Consider the following 23,954-nt stretch of genomic DNA (forward strand, 5'->3'; position numbering starts at 1 on the left):
ATATGTATATATATTTGTTTTGTTCTGCATGCGTCGTTTGCACAATCTTCAGGTCGCGTAGTCACAATCGTTTTAGACCGTGCCCCAGCTGAAGTATAGCCTTAACATCAAAAAAGAGCTAGTTGTGATAAATATATCACATCTATCACTTTACATATTCTGGCGGTTAATTATGTAAAAAAGTTAACTGTCAGCACTGTCATAAGGTGATATCTTTTAACAGCACCTCGCTTAGCCGTGCTAATTTTGAGAACGAGACAGAGTATGTCAATTTAACATATTGAGAATTGAGACGCAAGATCCGATTGTTTTGCTGCAATTGCAATGACATGACTAAGAAAATTGTAGGTTATGTTGATATTATGTCTGATGTGTCAATACAATTCTTGTGTTCCGCTTATTACCAACTAGATGGCGCTCGTTCGGCTTTATCCACTTATATTCGGTTTTATCCGCTTGGGTTCGGCATTATAAATTTACATATCTGAATTTGACGGACGTGTCTTCCAATCTAAATTAACTCCGTATTATGAATTAAAGAATACCTTCCGTGCTAATTTGTAAGAATGAAAATAACGGAAACGTGCTAAAGTGATAACCATTAAGAATAGATCTGCTGGAATAAGTTTGGTTGAGGATCTGTTCCGTACGGCCCATAATTGAGAGCACTTCCAGGAAATTCTTAATCAGTCAAGTCATGAGTCAAGAAGCTGATGCTCAAATTTGGCATGGAAAGGGAATAGTTTTGCATATTTGAAAAAAATGTACTATACATATTAGTGAGAAAGGGTTGAAGTAGGCTGTTAAGATCTGACATAAATTGTGCACACTAAATTGTCAGTCAGACATATTTGTTTTTTTTAATTGAAATAAGACTACAAATTGCAGATAGTGTTGGTTAGTTTTTAAAATTCAATTATGTAGCTGTCAGTATATTAGCGATAAAATATCTATTTTGTTAATGTATCAAATTATTCGACCATATTCCAGTAAACAACTTTATCTGTATCAGCGGATTGAATGGCAATGTGAAATACGCTATCGCACGGAAAAGTGGTCGAATGTTTATTCCCATAATCTCATATTACATTACGACTGTAATAATATTATAACATTCACAGGTACTCGAATTTAATCTGCTGATTCCTGTAAGATAATTATGTACTAGAATATAATGTTATTGTATTATTTTTGACTGTATAAATAACGAAGAATGATTTATCAAAATGTCACTCGAAGAAGTCACCAGTCTGTTACCATCGCAGTCTCGATATCGTTTCGCTCAACATACGATTGGAGGTGCGGACCTCGACTCCGTACCTATCATATGTACTGTCATAATCTGAACTGCTGTACCATCTATTGTACCGACCATTACGCTGCCAATAAAACTCGCTCCTGCATACGCCATTTACGATTTACGTCATCATCCTACATCCCCCCACAATTAAATCCTGCATAAACGAAGCCATAATAGACAAGTCAAAAAAAGGCTATTTTCAAAATTTAAATGGATCACTTCATAAATAATATTGTAACTTATATTTGGACAGTTTTCACATTGAAAAGGATTGTTCGATCATAATATCACAGAGTTTTAATTATACTTTCTAATTGTCTATTGTTAGTAACCCAACAATAAACTATTACATACAAAGTAGAAGTGAACTACATGAGTAAGTAATTTTTTGTTGTCTAGTATTGAATGTGTCTCTCACTTGTAAACTTCGATCTGTGCCCGAAGAAGATCTCTTTCGTCGCTCTCCTTTTGGAGTTGCTGAACCATCAGCCTGAGCTGGTCGACCTCCCGAGTGGCGAAAGCCGCGGCTTCTTCATGGTTCAGGCTCTTTGCTGTCAGTTCGTCCACTTGTCTACGATGCTGTAACATACCGCATGTTTAATATGAGACACCAACTCTTTGAGCAAGACTGTCAGAATGCAAGATATACCAAACGACCAAAACTAGGACACTTAAAATACAATTTTAAAAAATCAGTCATTTTGAGTTTCTCTGTTTTACTAATTCAATAGTGACTGCCATTGAGAGCATAATTATTTAGAATAATGATAATTACATATTTGGTAATATAACATTAGAAAGCAGTCATCACTGCATTTATTGAGCCGAGTCGCATATCTAAACTTGTCTTGACTGAACACATTGAATATGTCGATGGTATTTTGTTGGTACATATTCACAAAACACAGGTAATTTAATGTACTTTAGCACACAACTTAAAATCGACATGTTGGTTTGAAAAACAGCTGGTGTTGCAAGCATCTTCACCCAACATGGGGCACAGGTCTGCAGAATTATTCTAACTCACATTTGTCCCACCGGAACATGTGCAGGATTTACCTTTTCATTCATTTCGGCTAGTCATGTGACATCACAATCCCTGCATGGCCTCGCCTATGCGCACTGAAGAAAGTTGTAAAATTGCGCCCAGTTTTGACTATATCCCAGTGGAGACAATTTTCAATGTATGATGTGTGCGGATTGTTAGATAAACAATAAAATTGATGGCAACATTAAAGATTTTGAGTTCAAGATTCATAACATTATAATCTTCATTCAACAAATAAGGCAAAGATATTACTGAAATGTAACTGTTCTATACTTTGATATGATTATTATATCTATTATAGACTGTAACATTATGTACATCATGCACAGACTGTATATATTACCTGTTTTTCGGATGATGCATTATCTGTTTCTTCACTCTTTAGAATCTTCAACACTTGTTGATAATCCAAAAATATCTTCTCCAGCAGTGTCAGGCACGATTTGATTTGATAGCTAAATGCAGAAAACAAAACACACATATTTAATTCATAATGAATTCCAAGTTGCAAGGTTGTATGTTACATTTATAAATAGGCACCTATGTTTAAATATTTTTGAAAATGAACTAAGTATGTAGCCATTTGATAATGCACTCACAGAAGACTTAGAGAATATACAAGAAAGTCACTATTGTTCACTATCTTGGAATGAAGTGTGTTTTATGTGGTGTAGGTTTATAAATAAATGTCTCGAAGAAAAAAGTAATGATAAAGTGCTTTGCGGAACCAGATGCGAACAAATCAAGCGGATCGACAACTATGTCTATCTCGGATAACAGATGTCAATTGACGGTGGTATGTATGACACGATCGTTCGCAGAAATAAGCTAGCAGAGAGCGAATTTGGGCGTCTGAGTAGTATCTTCAAAAGTTACCTCCAATTGTGTCGTAAAAGCGTAAAGTGTTGAACTGATATAATATCGCACATCTGGTGCAATAACGTCATAAGTGCAAAACACACCTTTTTTCAGGAGAAACATTTAAAGATTATGAACTCGATAGTCACACGGTTTCATGATTTGACATATGACACCTTTGACGAAAACTATAAGAACTGCACTTAAGACATTGACGCACCAGGTGCAGAGACCTATTGGGCATCTTTTTTGACATTATTCTAAATTTTGATTTTTTAGCACTTGTGACGTTGTTGCGCCAGATGTGCGATATGTTACCAGTGCTTATGTATGCATGTGAAATATGGAACACTTATGTAAGAGAAATCAAAAAATTTTGAGTGGCACAATGTATAGCACAGAAAGGTGCATGTTGGGCATAATGCAGAAGGACCAGAAAAGATACTAATGGATAAAGGAGGCAAAGAAGAGTACACGATCCAGCAGTGGATCTGCCTCACCTGATGATGATGACAATAGGTACTGGCATTGTTTTTGAGTATGTTCTCAATGACGAGTCTTCTAAGATTTCTTACATAATCTAATATTTTGATCGTTGAAAGAGAGTACCCAGGTACTGTTCCAATAGTGCGATTGGTACACTTGTCATCGTCCATTACCCAATTTTTTAAAGAATATTTTGTTTGTTTAGAAATACATAAAAAATATTAAGTAACAAAAAAGTAATATTTCTTACTTATATGTCGATATGGTTTTATGATGAGAATCAATTATTTGTTTAATTTCTAGTAAACATTGAATTGATTCCGCGTCATGTGTTTTATCAACTTCCTGTGTAACTCTTTCAAATAATGTTGAAAAACTGAAACAGAAATTAAAAAAATTATAACAAAAAATTCATCTAATGCTTTAAAAACAATCTAAATGAACATTGTCCAATACTTACTCTTGAGAGTGTTGGTTTAGATAAGCGGCCAAGTCTTTTAGAGATCTGTCATAGATTTTGACATTCTCGATGAAATTGGAGAATTCGGAGCTGTCACACTGAGCCTCTAGGCTTAACGAATACCGGATCGGTTGGAAAGTCTGGAAATTAAACGAAAAACAGATTGAAGTAAGTTTTACAAAGATGAATCTAGTTTGTTCATTTGAATATTGGTATAGCATTAAAAAACTATATATTGGAATAGAGAATAGCCATTAGTGGAAGCAACTTTTGCAATTACGACTAGAAAAATTGGGTAGGTTGATGACATTTGAGACAAATAAACTTAATGAAATAACTTGCAACTAATTTAAGGGCGGACGTGCTCAGCGTGGGTCAAAATGGAGCTTTTTTTCTATTTTCAAAGCATGATCCTAGACATACCTTAAACATTGTAGATAATCTATTTATATAATTATGAAGCCTTATTATCTGTTATTAGGCATTTTATTATTCAAAAAATGGGCAAGATTAACACATTTGAAGATAATTCTAAAGATACAAATTATAAGCTATGTCTTTGACCATTCAAGTGTGATAAACATCCTACGAATAATGATTGCTTTATAATAATTATTGACCGAATAAGGTAGTGTTTTTTTGAAATACGCCATTTCTTTTGGCATTCCCCAGTGGTTAAGCTACAACATACGGCCGTAGCCATAAATTGACAAACTAAAACTGAAGTAGGGAGTAAGATCATGATAACACGCGTGTTTGAACATGTATCGTTTAAAAAAAAAGATTTTTTTTTTGGTTAGGTGCATGGATGCTTTAGTTAGATGTAGAAACACGGATATGAAATGTAACGGAATGATCATTGGACATTTTTTAAAACGTGACAAAGATAATTCTACGATAACAAAAATGTAATCACAAGGTATTTTCTTACAATTGTATGGGCTTCCCTCAGACGGTTCTTTAAATCCACAATGCTTATATTTAATTGTTTGATAGCTTCTTGCGAATCCTGTTTTATTTGTGTACGCTCCAGCTGAAAAGAAGCAAGTCATTTCAAAGAATCAGTAAAATTACATTCAACATGAAATATTTTGAATATTATTGTATAAAGAACAGCATGAATTTATGTAAACTCACCTTGATATTCTCAGTTTCCAATAATTTAATATGTGAGTTTTTCAGTTCCGTTTGAAGGTTTGTAATTTTGACTTCTAGTGCCTTCACATAATTTCCATCCATTACAGGGCAATTCTTCCTTTCCTATAAAAGTATAAAGAATAAATAAAATAATTAGATTATTAAAGATATAAGTAGTCACATTTCAATTCACTTTGCTTTACAATCAATCAAGAAGTGCTTTATACCTACATATTATATATATATACAATAGTTAAAATCAATTTCATGGTATAAAATTACTAAAAGTGATCATTTATAAAACAAACTGTCAAGTGTATGCATAAAACTAATGCTCAAATAAGAGGGGGGCCAGAGGAGGCCTTCGCCCAGTAGTCGATTGGCCCCTGCTGACAAGAATAATGTGGGAACTATCCGTAACTTATTTTTAAATTATACATACATACAGTGGCAGCTCGTCCATATGCACTGCGGAACTGCAGCACCCCCAAGCAAATTGAGAAAAATGTAATATTATAATATACATAAATTTATGTATATTATATGAAAATATCAATATTATTTAAGCATGTTAAGCTTGCCCATGCACCGATATATTCAATAATAATTATTATAACCGCGATGAAAGTGATGCAATGCGTGATCTCATGCAGTACCATTTTCGGTAGAATAATGCTCGAATTGGCTAAGGGGGGCGCGGGGAGTGGGGCTTGGCGCTCAGAGCTTAGTCTGGTACTGCCGCTTAGACAGTAATATTAATACTAGACAGATGTCGAGAGCAAATAAAAGGTGATAGACCTTATTTCAAGGAAAAAAGACAGAAGAATCAATTTTATAATGAAATAAAAACACTAATATAATATTTAATTTTAATAATTTTGATGTCAATAGTAAAATATAATCCAAATAATCATTTATTTTTAATCAACCGCAGCACCCCCAGATATAATATCCACGAGCCGCCACTGCATACATATATAATTTTAATCCTCATAACTTCAGTTAGAACCACACACATAAAAAATATAAAACAGAATGTTAGTGTCATGTCTTGCCTCTGAGCTAGGTATAGCAAAACTGTCGGGTTCGGAAAAATTCATACGGAGTTATACTTTTCATGTAAATAATCCTGGAAAAATTGTAATTAATTTAAATTGTAATTTCATTGTACTTATTAATGATTATTGGTTTATGAGCGGTTTGATAACATTCCTACAGTAACTCGATTAAAAAATACACAATGATCAGACGAACCTCATCAGATTTCCTAATCATATTCTTCAATTCATCGTTTTCTTTTTTCATCAGCTCCAGGGATTGCTCGAGAGAGTCTTTCTCCTGCAGGATTTTGTCGTTGTCAGCGATGACATGTTTCCGCTGCCTCTCCACTATTTCCAGCTGCTCCGTCAAGTTGTTGATGGTGCTCTCGCCTGTATTCATGGGGAGACATTCGAAATTGCCTGAGCTCGGGTCACTGCTTGAGCCGGCGGAGACGGCTACGCTCTGAACCATTTTCGCCTCTTTTATAATGGCCACTTCGTTTTTTAAATGCGTGTTTTCGAATCTCAACTGCACAGGAAATGATTATTATTATGTACTTGGTGTATGTAAAAAAAAAATAAACGTTTTGTGATAAGATTAACATAGGATGCTAGCACCAATTATTAATAAATGTGGGGGTAAAATGGAGGGAGATACAAATACAAAGCCCCATAAATCTCCTCAAATATTACCAATAATGGTTGTGCGTTTTGTTTAGATAACAAAATATGATGCAAAATACGATACAATGAAATTATTGACATGTTTTATCTTTTATCCCATATTCCTCCACATTCAAGAATTATAGCTTCTTACAGTCACACCCAGAAAGTAACCCACCTCTTATTTTTATGTTACCTGTGTTGTCATGACGAATTTTGGTCTCATATCCTCATTTTCTTCAGGTAACATTATGGTACCACAGATAAAGTAGTTTTACTTAAGGACAAATAAGTTACCTTTTCGATTAGCTCCTTGGTCTGTGCAAATTTGGTTTTTTGCAAGTGGTGGGCTTTCATAACGTCATCCTGCCAATCGGCGATGGTTTTAAATTGTTCCCTCAGCGAGTTATTGTTTTCCTTCAATGTCTCCCTGAGTATAGTATTTTCATCGAGTAATTCTCCAATTTTGAGTTGCATATCCGAGTGGTTTGAACATGTCGTCACGATGCTGTCAGCCACAATCAAGCTGGCGGGAGTGGGCTAAAAGAAAATGAGGATATTGAAATAAAATTTGACACAACAAAGAGCGTGATCCTTGAAAACTAAGATCGACTGTATTTAATTTCAGAATAGGAATTCTGCACAACGCTTAATAATCGTTAGGCCATGGTGTACTATCAAATAGCAACTGTAGAGACATTCCAGGAAGTCAACGGAAAATCAATACAATTCCAATATCGCTTGAAATTATTTGGAGTCATGGTATCGAAATAGTGATAGTCAGATTTGCAAATCAATTAACGCAAACATAAAAAAAAGTGTAGGTTTTAGTAAATTACTTAGGTACATAAAATGTCTACAATTTATTTTCTTAGATTAGTTTTTAAAAGAACTTTTGTTTCAATGATCTGTATTTTATGTAGCCGATCAATGAAAATTAATAGTAAAATCTTCAGTCTTCACATATAGCGTCAATGACATTGAGCTACTTTACAAGCTACAAGCCAGCGAATTTACAATCTGTTTGTAAACTCGCCCAGTGTCATCATCGAACTAGGTAACAAGCAGATTGTAAACAAGCTACTGAGAAAAGTTGAAAGCCGGGCTACATTTCTAGCTATCGCTGGTGTGTGGGCCGATCTGCGTCTGCGCAGTAGAGTGATATAGGCAAACCTGTTGGTAAAGAAACGAACTACTCAATACGTCCTGTAAAATAGTACCAAAAATGACGGTTTCAACTCGCTAGCTTGTTGGCTTCTGAGCGAGTGTAAAGTTTTGTGTGTCATCATCACAATCGCACTAGCTGACTTGCTCGCTTTCAAACTCGCCGAATAGCAGCTTGTAAAGTAGCTCAATGTCATCAACGCTTAAGTAATTTATTCATCGATTTCACAGGAAGTAACCGACAAATAATTACCATCAACGGCTGCAGTATGTTACAATTATTATTAGCTATATTACCCATCGCCTCTACCTCCTTTGCCGTACAAAAAATCACTACCATTGAATAATTTCAATCTTATAATAACTATGAATACTATATTGAATTCTGGGGCTTTCATAGTTAAAATTCAATGTCACAATGGGGGGTGGCGCCACTTGTATCGAATATCCTCTTGTGTAGAACTTATGAATCTTATTACGTCTATTATCTACGCTTTAAGATCCTTAATTGCAGATAAGTTGTTGTCAATCTATCATGATTGCTTACTACTTATGATTAATTGTACCAAAAAGTACTATATAAAAACCGTTGAAATTTAATAGGCCTTGTCTATGGTGAGCATTTTACACAGCTAATAATGATAACAATATATATTTTTTTTTTAAAAATCAACACATTAAATAGGTAATCAATATTTTAGCTTACACAATAGAGACTTAACAGTGTTTTATCAACAGAAATTTATCAAAAGATATATGTGATAAGGCAGAATATTCATTGACAGTAACAAGATATTAGATAGATGTGTTCCGATTTCAGTATCTTCTATGAAATATTTGTTTAACAACATTGCTCAAAACAACAAATGACAAAAATCTGTAACGAAAATTGAGGGGCCCAGGTGCTGTGTAAAGGTCGAAAATTAAGATTTCGGGGTAAATGTACGAGCTATGTTTAAAAAAAACTGTAGACTTTCTTGTATATGTCATATAATTCCGTACCTTTTCTCATCTTATAATTTAACATTGCACGATCGCATGAAATATAATATTAATACTGTAAAAGGCTTTTATCGGAAACGATGTCACGCTAAAATTGAGAATATAGTCACATTTGGTACATCACATGTCCGTGGTTATAGCACTCTTTTAAAATGTTATTTTAACATTATACAGTTAACTATAATAATATGACTGTTATTTATAATTGAAATAAATATTTTGTTGTTTCATGTGATTTCAGAGAAATTGCAAGTATTTTGCATGATATATTATGTATTTTATGACAATACTATATATCGTCTATGTAAGTTCAATACCGCGTATGAGCCAATATGTTCAAAATACGTATTTTTGGCGCTTTAGGTTAAACGGCACAAGCCGCATTGATTGGTGCATTCAACCTTTGAAATTGACCAATTCTTGCACTTGATTAAAATCAATACCGCGTATGAATTATCCATACTAAAGAAGCAAGCAAGACTGCGTATATCCCTGATCCAATACAGCGGACGAACGGCGGCAATACCGTGTGCAGTGGTTTCCAAGCTTTATGTTACTACGCCTCCCTTTAAAAAAAATCTAATCCTGGCGCCTCCCCCCCTTTATTTCATGAATTAGTAAAACAAAACCCTTTTTAAATAGGTAGTCAAAAATATATTAATATAAAAATGACAAAAAACTTAATTATAAAAATAAACAAGGTTTTACTACTGATATCGTATTCATTTTTAAATTAATTTGTTTTTTGTGCGATGTATGTGCTTATTTATTAGCACAAAGTGCTCTTTTTCTACTAAATGGGATCGATTTTTCGATTTCATTGCAGCTAATGCAGAAAATCCCGTTTCGCATAAATATGTTACGAATGGTAGCAGTACTTTACTTACAACTTGCATTACTTTTTTTGACAAAGTATTATATTATTCTTCACTTCGATTCAACAAAAATTGAACTAGGTTTTTTGTTTCAATGAATTATAGCATGATACTTCCATTAATGTTTCTTTTCAATAGTAGTCAATCTAAATTCATCATCGTTCATTGACAAATATATTCTATCATGGGTCTTCACTTTGTCTTTTTAAATCAGTGAATGCATTGATTTATTCACTCATTTTTTTTTAATTTCAACCAAATAGACAAGTTTAACAACAAATTTATTGTTCCTAAACAAATTTGCCTCAAATTTCCTCATTTTGCAACACTCCACGCCTTCCAGTTTGGAAATCGCTGGTGTAAAGTCCAACTGATTTACAAAATCCTATGACAATTAATTTGCACAGACGCATACGATAGTAAAAATATATTTTCTAATATAAAACAGGAAGACGCAATAAACTGCGTTTAAATTAATTTTTTACTTTTTTATTGACGAAATTGCAAGGTTTTTGTCCCTCCTGAACATTTTGACAAATGGTTCTTCCGCAGTATTAAACTTACATAGACGATATTATCTGACATAGGTTATAGCACTTATACATGTTGCACCGTGAGTGTAAAACCAAGGCATCTGCAAAAGACACATTTTGGATATATTAGGGTTTGTCTTCGTTTTGTTAGGAGAAATAGAGTTTCTAAAAAAAACCATAATATTTGGTTTATATCTACATTATATTGCATGTTCTTTCAGTTACTTCACTTTTACATTATCAAGTTCACAACTTTAGCAGTTGTTTTGCATTTAATCTCGAAATCGAAAAATTTGTGGATGCCTTGGTTTTACACTCACGGTGCAATGTGCATGGATTTACTGGCACCAAGTGTGTAAATTTAAATATTCAAGCGATAATAACTGTTTACATGTAAAAATGCTGACTGTCTCGCCAATCTCAATCTTCAAACTCAAGCGAGATGCGTTGTTATCATTTTATAGTGCTATTTGACTGGTTGTAAAAACTCTTAAACGCCAAAAATGCTCTAGTTGGTTTGTTTCCGGCAGGTTCGCCACTATCGTTCTATTACGCATATGTCATGCAAGTTCCAACTATCGCATTAAAATTCAGAAGCCGCTGAACTTTTTTGATCCATGCATGCAATCTTGCAATTTGCACATAATACTCTTTTATAGTATTAATAAATAATATATTTCACGAGATCATACGACACTTATACATATTTCCTATGACATCTACAGTATTTTTTGGTTAAGTTTGCAAATATATGGCAAAATCATCATTTTTGACCTTCACATATTGGTTATAGGTAGGTATATATAAAAAAAAAAACTGGTCTGAATTTGATACAGGATTGCAAATATTATTTTAATTTATTAACATTGTTAAATTAGTTTCGCATACCGACCACACTATAATTATAATCAGCATAGAAAAATATGGCAACACTGCCACTACCTCTAGCTCACTATAATAGCTGTGTAGATTTAAAGATCCATGATTTACGACCTATACCATTAGACAGCACAATAATGTATTCTCAAATGTGTACAATCATCATTTTAAGAACACAAGCATATTGTAAGATTGTGTAATGATGAGTCAACAAATAATAAATGATGAAATAAGCTAGATATATGTATTGAAATGTACCAATGTGTGGTTTTTAAAGAGGATAATGTAACAAAGGGCAAATATTATTTATTTTAATTCGATGTATCAATTACGTTAATTATTCAGTTTGTATAGACTTTTTATAAAGGACCTGTGATCTTCAATATCATCTTGTTGGAACTAAATGTTTGTCAGATCCATACGTTCCAATTGAGGCCAAAAAAAACCATGATTATCGAACAGTATCGGTCGCAATTAACGGGCAGTGCAGCACCAGCCTGATCTTGGAAGAAATAAGAGTCAATGATACTGCCACAACAAAATCCACACTACCGACATTCATATTTTCAGAATGCAATGGATTCTCTTGAGGATATTCATTTGTCCAGATTAGATAATTTTGTTTATTGACAAAGTAGTTAGTAGCATATTAACGAATATCTATGTCTACATTATTTGTTTACTTCCACTTCCATCTTTTTAATTCTAGTTTTCAGAGTAGTTTTTCGCATGCTTTAGGTTGAAAGCGTGTTACGCACCGCGTACACTGTCTACACTGGTATGTCAAATAGTTTGCAATTTTTCACAAGTAGTGTTATCATTAATGTTGATTTTAATATAAAGATGTGATAATTATAGTATTTTTAAAAAAAACTTTTACACAGAATATTCTTTATTTTGAATCATTCAAAATTATAGTATTTTTGGCTTATTTGTTGTAAAATTATAGTATGATAATATACTATTATACATTTTTGTGGAATCATTTGGTTGGGAACACTGACGTGTTGTTGAAAAGAAGTCTATTGACGATGACGTCATGTGCGCTAGCACTTTCGAAAAACGGCCATTTTGAAACCGGTTTGAGGCAGGCTATGCAATGCGCGGGGCTACACTGCACTGCAAGTTTTTGATAGATAACCTCACTAATTTAATTACTTTCACCATTTCCATAACGGACTTTTATACTGTGAAGGAATATTTATAACTTGATTGTCAGAAATGCAGTTGAGCTATGCTATGGATCCATGATCTGAATCAAATGTATATAGGTATTAATTGAATAAAAAATCATCACATTTGCGGGATTCAAACTAATAACCCATAGATCAAGAGTCAAGCATGCTAGCTACTACACGGTAGACGCTGAAAACCTTCCCATTCATATTACATAAAAGAAATATTGTCTACCAGTGGATTAAATCCACCGCTGTTAGAAGCAGTGGACAGGGAAAAACATGGCTAAAATCATCGCAGATATCCGATAACAGATATGGCACAGAAAGACAATGGATTAATGACATAATGACATAGCTCTCACAAGTGACATGCTGACAGGGCTCTAGCCTAGGGGCCCGGCTTCAAGCGGACTGATTCTCTAGCAAAAAATGATGTCATGGCTGTGCAATGGAATCTGATGTGATATGATTATTGATATTATTAAATGATAGTTCATTTGTAGAATGTTTCCTACTAATAAAAATGTCAGTACAAGTCGGTTATGGGGAAGCCAGGCGGGAACTGCGCTAATTGTCATAGCTGATTTTGAGCAAAATTCAAGAATGAAAACCTAACCTAACCAATATTTATTATTAGCTATTTATATATTATTATTATAGGCTATTTTCAAAATGTGTTTGCCGCTGGCTTCCCCATAACCGACCTGTACCAAAATGTCTATTTATCTAATATGGTGAAGGGTCCCATACCATTTGGGGAACACTACTGTGGAACATCATCACACTGCCCTTAACCTCAGCGATATGTGGGGGGACCTGCATCGGGATATGGGGGCCATGATTAACGGTAAATGTCTCTACTTCGATTAGGGGTGTACATTAATAAGGTGACACATAATATTGATAATTTTATAGTAACATCTAAATAGCCATTTTCTTTTTCTTTCGACAACACACCGGAAAACGGTACTGTTTGGTTGTGCGGAAAACGCATTTTGAAAATAGCCGATAAACTGGATTATTTGTTAGGTTAACCTAACCAAACCTAACAAACTAACAAATAATCTAGTTTATCGACTATTTTCAAAATGCGTTTTCCGCTGTATTCCGTATAACCGAACAGTACCCGAAAAACTATAGTGAAGCGGAAAAATCAAATATAAGAAACAATTGAATGTTTTTACTTATATTTACTATACTATTTTTTACTGATATTATCGACCGATTCGTATTTATACCGCTGAATACGTTGAACGAATAACAACATTACATACAACACCAGCTGTTTATACATTTTCTGTGTTTAGGTCTGCTCTATATTGTGTTTTCATAAATGTCGTCGTATGGATTGTAATTTTAGTAAAACACAACATGTATAATGGTAGTTACATTATATTACAAAGACATAGGTTAGTACTCACTAGCGGTTCCATTTTAAAGTTGATTTTGAGCGGCAAAGATGAGTCGGATCCGTTGTAGGATCTGTCAAAAATACTCGAGGTTCCGTTTATTGCAATCTTAGAATTTGGTTGACCAATAGACCCGAGGGTTTCCTCCAATATCCTCGATTGTAATAGGCTCATGTCCATACTGGGTTTAGGCGAAGTGCTCCCAAGGACTACGAACGATTCCTCTTCCGAATGGCCATTTTCAGACGTCATAGACTGCATCGCCATTTTTATTTAAATATAAGACGGCAATAACGTAGCACTGGCACTATTTAATTATTGACCGTATTATAAAATGCTTTAAATATACAGTGTCGTCATGTCGTAAAAAAGACAGAGCATTGTGGGTGAAGTACCCAATGAGTGATGTTTCCGCAAGAAAAGTCCCCCGTCCCAATCAACTGTCAAAGGTGAATAATAGCTGGGTTACCAAAAAACAAAATTCTTGCTCATATGATATCAGTACTGCCATGTTTACAAAAAATATTATCCATTATAAAAGATCCAACAATATAATTCAAAATTTTTATAATGTTTTATTTGGATCCGGCAACTTTACTTATTTATTATTTTACATTGTTTAAAGCCATACAACACATTCATAACTATTATTATACATATTTTTTTCCCTTAATGACTCGACTATTTTACTCGGTCGTTGATCGTTCGTTTGTCAGAAGCAGTGATATCCCGTGGGGGTAGGCTGGTTATGCGTCACTTAGGGGCGGCACAAGGAACAAATACGAATGTTGCAACTTTTGAGAGCAGCGGCGGTTTTCCATGAACCAGACGATGCGGTCGATTCGTTAAAAAGTGCAGACATCTTAATTTAAAAAAGGCGTGTATTTTTGAAGGAAGTATTAATAGACAATTTTGAAAAGTTTTTAAATCCCAAGTGTCAGAATTTTTAATCATTGGTAAGTATTTATTTCGAAGTGTCAGAATAAGGACGCCAGTTTTAGTGTGGAGGGTAAAATAATGTTTGAGGATGTAATAATATTAAAAATCGGTTTTAAAACTAAATAATCATTATTTAAATTACGCGTGTCAGTAGATAAAACATATTATATCCATTATTATTATGATAATTAAATTTGACAAGTAAACAATTTTATATGGGACGCATAGCAATTTAGGGTTACCATCTCGCACGTAAGGGATATTTGTCTATGCTCGCACGCCAAATTCATGAATATTCGGTACAAATAACCATTATTGTGATCATTAAGTGCTCGGCCGTAGTGAATTGGCGGGCGCGACGCGGCGGCGTCTTGCGAAACTCAAACGTATAACCGTGCTTATTATGCCCCAAAAAAGACACTGTCTACGAACATTTTACACACGGTTATACGTTTGAGTTTCGCAAGACGCCGCCGCGCCGCCCCCGCGCGACCACTACGTTCTTGCACTAAAAGAACACCAACTAAGAAGTATTCAAAGGTGCAGCAAAAAGAGCTATAATTATTATATGAGCACATCACACAGATGACAGAAGATAACCTCAATTCCGATAACTTTAAACCCAAATTATAATAATTTAGTGATATTTGACGGTTTATAAATATTATGGAAATTAAAAATATACCTATTAAACTATTATTATCTAATTGAAATAACCTGTTTCATAAATTAATTCTATTGAAACGATTATGAATAATTTGTCTTCGATTGAAATTACGTGCAAAATAACTAATTAGCTTGTGATAGTTAATGGACTATTTCAACCTATATCTAATATACTTACTTAAATATTCTTAAAGAAAGTAATAATGAAAAATAATACCTCATTTTAAGGTTAAATTTGATTAAAAATATTATATTGTGAAATATTATTCATTCAACCAAATTTTTCATACATTTCGAATGAGATTAAAATACCTAATATAATTGATCAAACTAATAAATCGATAATCGAATGAGTTTATGTGATATTAGTATTAATTCAAATAAAATAGCTACCTACTTTCTGGTTTGCATGCCGATTATAAAACAATTTATATAAATCTTTTCAGGGCTCGAAATGGACCGGAACGCACCGGAGCGCCGTTCCGGTTCGTAAAATCACCAACATTATCGCTCCGTCTCGTGGACATATTAATTTGACAGTGAGCTAGATTTGCCATTTAACGTAAAAATCTTTGTTATTCAAAATATCTATCATATAAAATATATCATTTAAAATATCTATATTATCTTAAAAAAGTTTGTCCACATTGGTAACCTCATTAAATTTCACGATAATTATCAAAATTTCTTTGACCAAAAATTATTTTAATCGAAATTTAATGAAGTTGTCAGCAACTTGTTGTCAATGTGGACACGGCATAACACACTTATTTTTATAAAATACACAAGCAATTAGATAACTATGTTAACATTTTCATAAAATATTGAGCGCTCCGGTTCGTAAAATTTTCCATTTCGAGCGCTGAATCTTTTAGATAACGAACCTTTTAATGTTGAGACAATTGAGACATACCTATTACTTATTTCATAATATTATATCAAAATTACGGATATCGATAAATTATACTAAATAATTTTATTTACAAAATAAAGGAATTGGTCATTGATCTACAATGGCTAGGCATTTTTTGCTGTGGGGAAAATATTGATATAATATAAAAATATTATTTTTATAAAATTTACAATAACCTGGTCACACCGTTCACCGTTGACATGACAAGCCAAGCGACCCGTTGCCATGTATTTTTTTTTGTAAACAACTGAAGTCTGCCTTATTCTTTATTTTTATGTCAAATATTAACCTATAATAGACACATGGTGTACCTACCTACCTGTCTTCTTATTTTTTTAAATGTTAAAACTATAATACACACTAGGCATACAACATAATTCTATAATGGAGCATGTATTTTCAATGGTCATTAGCCCAGTGTAGATACCTACTGAAAATAGTTTCTAATAAGCATTAATAATTGATTACAAACTAATTCTGTTGTACCCAGAGCATAGAACCAACAGTTACAGCTGATGGCTAGAACGAATTTCTTAAAAAACCTGCTCAGAAGATCCACATTGAATTGTGAAGCCATTTTTTATAGATACATTCATTATAATAGCAAGAAAAAATACTATTCTAGATTTCTAGTGCTGAGGAAGTCAACTGTCATCTCTCAAGGTACAGCATAACCATAGACGATTATGGTATTAGTCTATGATACAACTAACTCGAATATTAGTCTATGTTATAACCCTGGTTAGAATGACAGAGAAGAATACTATCCTTGAAAATGGCGACACCCAATGGCGATTTATTATTATTATAGGGCAAAATCATGAAGGGGCCTCCAAACTCGACCACCATGTTTCTAAAAACACCGCTGATTGAGAATATGTTTCGTGGACATGCTCTGATTCTCAGTAGATGATTACTAATATCATATTTGCTTACAGTTATTTGAGACTAAAAATTAAAGGAGATGACATTATAAGTCTGCCTAAGGGTGGCACTTTGCTTAGGGATGTCACTGGTCAGGAGCAAATCGTGGGCAAACACATCTGTCATACAATCCTGCTCACTGGCGCACTCAGGATTAAATATTGGAGGGGGGGAGGGCAAGGAGGAGAAAGTAAATTAGTAATATTTGTACAGTTCCTAGTTTTTACTAAATTGTAGGCATAGTGGCGGTAACCGTTGAGCATGTCATCGGTGACTTGCGGATTGGAAGTTACTAATAGCGACCATGCTGGACATGTGCGCTCAATGACATTAATACATTGTGTGCGCTTAATATGCTAAAACATTACTCAAATAATATCGGCTGTGCTACCCACTTGGTCTAGAGAGCTACAATATGTATGCCGAATTCCACTGAAAAAATGTTCTTTTGATTTACACCACCACCGACTGTAGTGTAGTCGTTCTTTTCGCCGAATGTTTATCGTCTATTTTTGGTTTTTTAATATTGAGGTTCCAAAATATTAATTGAATATGAATAAAAAAAAGTATTATTGCATTTAACTCATACAGAAACCTACTCAACACAACACAGCCTAATTTATCGTTTATCGGTATTTTGTATATTGCACTCGGTGTATCTACACCATGGTCCCCACATCCTGAAACGGGCCCTCTGGCTAGGATATTTGGCTGGCCCCCTACCTACCGCCAAGATTAAAGGCAGTGTTTCAACACTACATTAACGTTTTTCAAATTGTGTTTTAGTTCAAATTGAAGGTAGGTACTTTAAAGTGAATTATTAGCGATTTTCAATAAATCTGCTTTATCGACACATAATAATCAGAAAACATATTGCACAATTATATAATTTTAAATGTTCACGGCCATGGACTTCTTTTTTTACTATTAAAGCTAATTTATGATGTGTGTTTATCTGGTCAACCCGACACGCCGGGCCCCCCACAGCCCGGGCCCTCAGGCTAGAGCCCTGTCAGCCCACCCCAGCTATAACTTACACCACTCTGGAATACGGATGGACACCGAGAATTTTTTGACAGTTCCATTAGGGATTGGGTTTCTAAAAAAACCCGACATTAGTGTTTCGAAATTTTTGTGTTAGAAATTAAAATCTAAGAAATTTTTCTAAAATGGGTGCTGGAGAATTACAAATCATTTTTTTCCCGTGGTTTTATTTGTTATATTTATAGTTTATTGGCTTTCAATTTCAATGTTTATAATCATTCTGATAATTTTTATGTTTGGGGGGTGTCAGGGCCCCTTGCCCCCCCCTGGGTGCGCCATTGATCCTGCTGGTTAACCAAGGAATACGATCGAGTGTTTTGCTAAACCTTTTCTTATTGACTACATGAGGAATGGACATGATTAGGCATCTTAAAAGATTCAAAGTACTTTCGGTATAAGACCGGAAGTGTGAGGACATGTCAGTATCTACTTACCTACCTATTTCGTATCGATTCATATTATTATATACGTAGGTAGGTATAATATTATTATATTGTTTGAGAGTATTTTAAAAGTTCATATTTTTTTAGGAAATCGTATTGATTTGAGTAAATTTGTACCTTGTTGAAATAAAATACCTATTAATTCCTTGTGGAACGTACCTATCCAAAGTAACAGTTCATATGAATTTTTCATTGACATTAATAACATAGTATGTTAGTCCAATAAGTCACTATCACAGAACAGATAATAAATAGAATACCGATAGTCTATATTCAATACGCCGCATCTTGATGCAGGGTTTTGAATGTGTGAGTGTCCTACGAAAATGAAGCACGCATTATGCACGTGCAATGGTGTGTGTAATACACCAACATTAAATGAGCGTAAATGCATACACCGACGTATTCTAGACACCTCTGTAAGGCGTAAAACCCACTTAACGCAGCAAGTGTGGCTCTCGCGCAAAATTTCACAAGTAGAGCGTAAATCAACGAAAATACAACGTAATCAAATACGCCAGCGCCCACTGGATTTGACGACGCATTATACGCGCCCGCCGCATGAATCATCGGTTTTTCGCGAATCACCGCTTCTCGGCGATACGAATGAAAGAAAATACAATGGAGTCCATTCATTGAACACAGCGAGCAAAATCACGCTCTGGACGGCGTCGTCGATCGACGGGCGAGAAGTCATTATTTAATAACAGAGATCTCATTGTTTAATTTTATTGCATGTCCTATATTTCGCTGGTTGAATAATGTCGTCGTAAATATTAATTACAAGCCCCGAAATAATATAATATTTTTATTGCTTTGTTATGAGAGACGCTGTAATAATAATTATTTTGTGCTGCTTGGGCCGCTTATTACATAGGTGAAGGGTAATGCGCGGCAAGAGACGTGTGATTATGGTTATGAATAAACGCTTCATACGCCGACTTCGCCCGCTCGACGCGTTCTATGGGCACTATCGCTAAGTTTAACACGGATTCATCCTTACTCGAGTCGGTTACCTGCTTCGCCTTACCCGTTATATGTATTTCAGTTCCCTGGTCACTATATTAGTGACTTATTGGACGAGGTCAAGTGTTTGTTTTGATTTCAATCAAAACCACAGATTCAGGGCAATTGGATAATATAATATACTTAATATAATATTTTCCCTTTTACACAAGATACATATTATCGCACAGTGGTCTAGGTATGTGGAAGCAACAAAAACAAAGATGAAAGTTTATTTACCTAATAATAATTGTCGTGATGTCACGCTCACTTTATTTGTCGTAAGGGATGAAACACTATAATATTTTATTCTCTTTGCATACTTGACGTTTGGATTACGAAATATTAATAAAAATATCGGCAAGCAAGTAACCCTTGCTGAAGACGACTGATCGACTGAATTGAATAATAATTATTATATTATATATTAATTATACTAATAAATGTTGTAGGAAAAGGTGTAAATACATGCTGGTCTAGCTTTATGTTCCCTGGGTCTAGCATTCTGCGAAAGTCTTGTTTCAAAGTTACAAAATAAACATGATTACCTACTTACTTTCTCCCTAATTCTGTCGCAGGATTTTGATGGAGGATTTAGGTATTTATAACCAGTGACGTCCCGTGGGGGTAGGCAGATTGAGCGTCGCTTGGGGGCGGCAGATACTCGAAGGGCGGCAAATCGAGGAGAATTATTTGGTATTATATAGAAATAGCTACCTATATTAGTTATATTATAACCAGAGCGTTGGAGATGTTTTTTTTTCCAGTAATTACTAGAGTACATATTTTAGTATGATGTCACCACGCTTCGCGAGGATTTTTTGTTTTATTTTTGACTGCTTGGTTTCGTATACAAATGCCAATAAAAAATATTTTTACTACTCTTGGCACGTGGACACATTATGAATGATAAATGTAAAACACCAAAAAACCATAATAAATCAGTCATAATATAATAATATAATGTCATTTACTCAGATTAAAGAGTTACTTTCATAACAGTGATATTATGTAGGTATACGCGCAAAAGCCGTCGCGCCATAGGTGGCGCCGAACAAGCGACGTAGGTAGGTATTGAAACAAAATAATATTACCTATATAGATTTTAACGTTGGTGACGAAACAAGGAAAATTATGGTAGAGATTTATATGTAGGTACATACTTCCGTATTTTTTAATTTATCCAAATAATTTTGCCAGTCTCTCCCGAGATTTAAAAGTTGCCGGATGTACCTATTGCAAAATAGATATTCATAATGATTATTAATCCATTGACATTTGTCATAATCAATTAGTATTCGTGCATATACCTAATAGTATTTACATTAAGTACCAGCTAATTGTAATAAAAATGTACACTAGTAGGTACCTACCTAGATTATATCGTATTTATCGTGCTGTGAATAACAATACCTTCTTTTAAGTCATTTTTTTGTAAACATATTTTGTGCTGATAATAGTGTGGATTTGGGTATTTTATTTCAATCATCAACGGTTGAGTGTTGAGACTATTAATTAATAGTGTATTTATGATTAAAAATAGGTTTATATTAAGTAAATAATGAGGAAAATTATTGTGTTTACATATTGTAGGGTACAATAATAGCATAGAAAAAATGGTGTAAAAATATTACGTCTGCGTAGATATTACTAAATGGTACAGACCAAATGTGTCCGACATATCAACCAAATGGCATCTCAGACTCTGGTGATTTGGGTAAGTGTTTAACTAATATTATATTTATTCGCTTATTTATTTATTAATATCTAAATTTATTTTTTTATGATTCAGCTTAGTGGTAGGTATATATTTTGTTAGTAATGTATCCATCCATACCATGCCCCCCCACAAGGGGAGGCTGACAGGGCTCTAGCCTGGGTCCCGGGCTCGATAAGTGAAATAAACACATATCACAAATTTTCTCTAATAGCAAAAAATTCGCCTGCGGCGCTATTTTCTTCAATAATATTAATATTTAAAATTATGTGGTTGTACAATTCAAATGGATGTATTAAAATATACAAAACAACACTAAATATACACATCAATTTTAACGCGTACACCATTTGGAAAACATTACTGTAGAGCGTCACACTGCCTTTATCCTTAGCGATAGGTAGGGAGGCTGCCAAAGATCCTAGCCTGGGGGCCCGCTTCAGGATGCGGGGGCCATGCTTCATACAACACATTTCTTAGATATTGGAGTAATGAAAGGATGATAAAAAAAATGGGGCGGCATTTTGACGCTGCCTAGGGGCGGCATTTTGTCTAGGGACGTCACTGTTTATAACATTAATAATTAGTATATCATTAGTTCTAAAGATAAACTTTAAAAAATGCTTTATGTTAATATATCAGAACCACATTAAGGTATGGGCATTGTGGGCTCCACCACACGAGTCTCACTTACTTGAAGGGCCTCCATTATATATATTATATATATATATTTTTTTTATATATTCCCTTATTTGTGATCATACATAGTAGGTAGGTAGGTAGGTACATATCTATATTATAAATGTAATCATCCATCAATGAATAGAGCTTCATTTTTTTGTTAAATAAGAGCTAAAGACAATCAAAGCACTCCTTGACTATGATTCTTTACCATTTATATTTTACAATTCCATTGGGTCTATTCTTTACTTATCGACCGATAAAGTGATAAATATTATCAAACTTAGGGTAGGTTTGTATCAAAGTATTAGCACTTATTGTAACAATTACAGTAAGATGTTTGTAATTGTTGCAATAAATGCTATATTTTAACAGCACCTCTCTTGCTGCTGTTAAAATTTAGCACTTATTGCAACAATTGCAAACATTTTATTTTAATTGTTACAATAAGTGCTAATCATTTGATACAAACCTACCATAAGTTTGATGATATTTATCACATTATCACTTTAGCGGTCGATAAGAAGTATAGAATAGACCCACATATCCTTCAATTCCAGATTCTAGTCAAAGTTTTGGTGAAAAGTAATGCAATATAATAGAGGTAGGTGTACATATTTGTTATTTGAATGAACTTTAGTGAAATATCGAACAGTTTTTAGTTATCCTTTTTTATGTCAGATCAAAAATATCGATGGTTTAAATAGGTACCAAAAGCTTTTTTTGTGGCCCATGCCCTGACTCAAACACAAATTGAAAAACAATATATTGTCTATTTGCCATGGTCGGGAAAAAAAGTTTTTTTTGGAAATTATTTTCGGGGAAGGTCACAGTAGGTAGGTACGTGAAGACAAAGTCTTGATCTGGATCTGCCTACCTGTCTAAATATTGCGTGTATGATGGGACTTTTGCATAGAAAATTTGAACGAAATCAATAAGTGCGCCGTGCTGTTGATAATTTATTATCTGACTGACATGCAATTCTATTGCAAGCAACGAAAATGGTATCATGCTAAGTATTTCGAGAAAGTAATTTTCAAAATGCCGGTCGCAAGTTATTTACTTATGTAGGTACGTGCCATAATGTATGACATGTCCACTAGACGCGCATTCCATATTTGAATGAAAATTTTACTAATTAGTAAAGAGCTAAAAAAAGTATTCCGATAAGTGCCTAATTTATTACGGTGGTGACCACTAGGAATAGGTATGTGCCGAAATGAATGTGAGGTTGCACATTGAAACTCGTCACGATTGCAACACGTCGAATTTGCCGATGCGATTTTGTTGTCATTCTTGTAACTTAATATACCGCCCCACGGTAGGGAAGGGCAGATGTAGACTGTTAAGATCCAACATAAATAGTGAACACTTCAATTAAACTTTGCCTTAACCAAACCATTATCCAACACGCGTAGTTCAACTGTCATTATTATTAGGATCGTTAGTGTCCGTTTGTGTCGTCCATGCTGTCATGCCACATCGAAATATTAAAACATACATTGGGTGGCTCAGATAGTTACACCAATTTATGAAAGCCGCGGATCTTCCAGTGCAGGTCTCGAAATGGACCGGAGCGCCGTTCCGGTT

The 23,954-nt window shown here is 34.2% G+C and overlaps 1 protein-coding gene across 6 annotated transcripts in view; it reads right to left on the minus strand.

Moving 5' to 3' along the window:
* Positions 1–14,470, minus strand: part of key (NF-kappa-B essential modulator kenny) — a 33,851-nt gene extending 19,381 nt beyond the window's left edge. For all 6 annotated transcript variants that reach the window (XR_015070181.1, XM_085943358.1, XM_085943361.1 and 3 more), the window contains exons 1-9: positions 14,045–14,470; positions 7,290–7,532; positions 6,544–6,858; positions 5,290–5,412; positions 5,084–5,185; positions 4,153–4,292; positions 3,943–4,068; positions 2,692–2,803; positions 1,719–1,879 (exon numbers count right to left, since the gene is read on the minus strand). Coding sequence is in view for 5 of the 6 variants with exons in the window: in XM_085943358.1 (XP_085799484.1) it covers positions 1,719–1,879; positions 2,692–2,803; positions 3,943–4,068; positions 4,153–4,292; positions 5,084–5,185; positions 5,290–5,412; positions 6,544–6,858; positions 7,290–7,532; positions 14,045–14,299 (1,577 nt within the window). In the remaining variant the exon portion in view is untranslated. The remainder of the gene's footprint in view (positions 1–1,718; positions 1,880–2,691; positions 2,804–3,942; positions 4,069–4,152; positions 4,293–5,083; positions 5,186–5,289; positions 5,413–6,543; positions 6,859–7,289; positions 7,533–14,044) is intronic.
* Between the last annotated feature and the right edge of the window lie 9,484 nt (positions 14,471–23,954).

This window comes from Rhyacophila brunnea, unplaced genomic scaffold, assembly GCF_057557595.1.
Source record: "Rhyacophila brunnea isolate RB1 unplaced genomic scaffold, BYU_Rbru_1.0 scaffold_16, whole genome shotgun sequence".
NCBI lineage: Eukaryota > Metazoa > Arthropoda > Insecta > Trichoptera > Rhyacophilidae > Rhyacophila > Rhyacophila brunnea.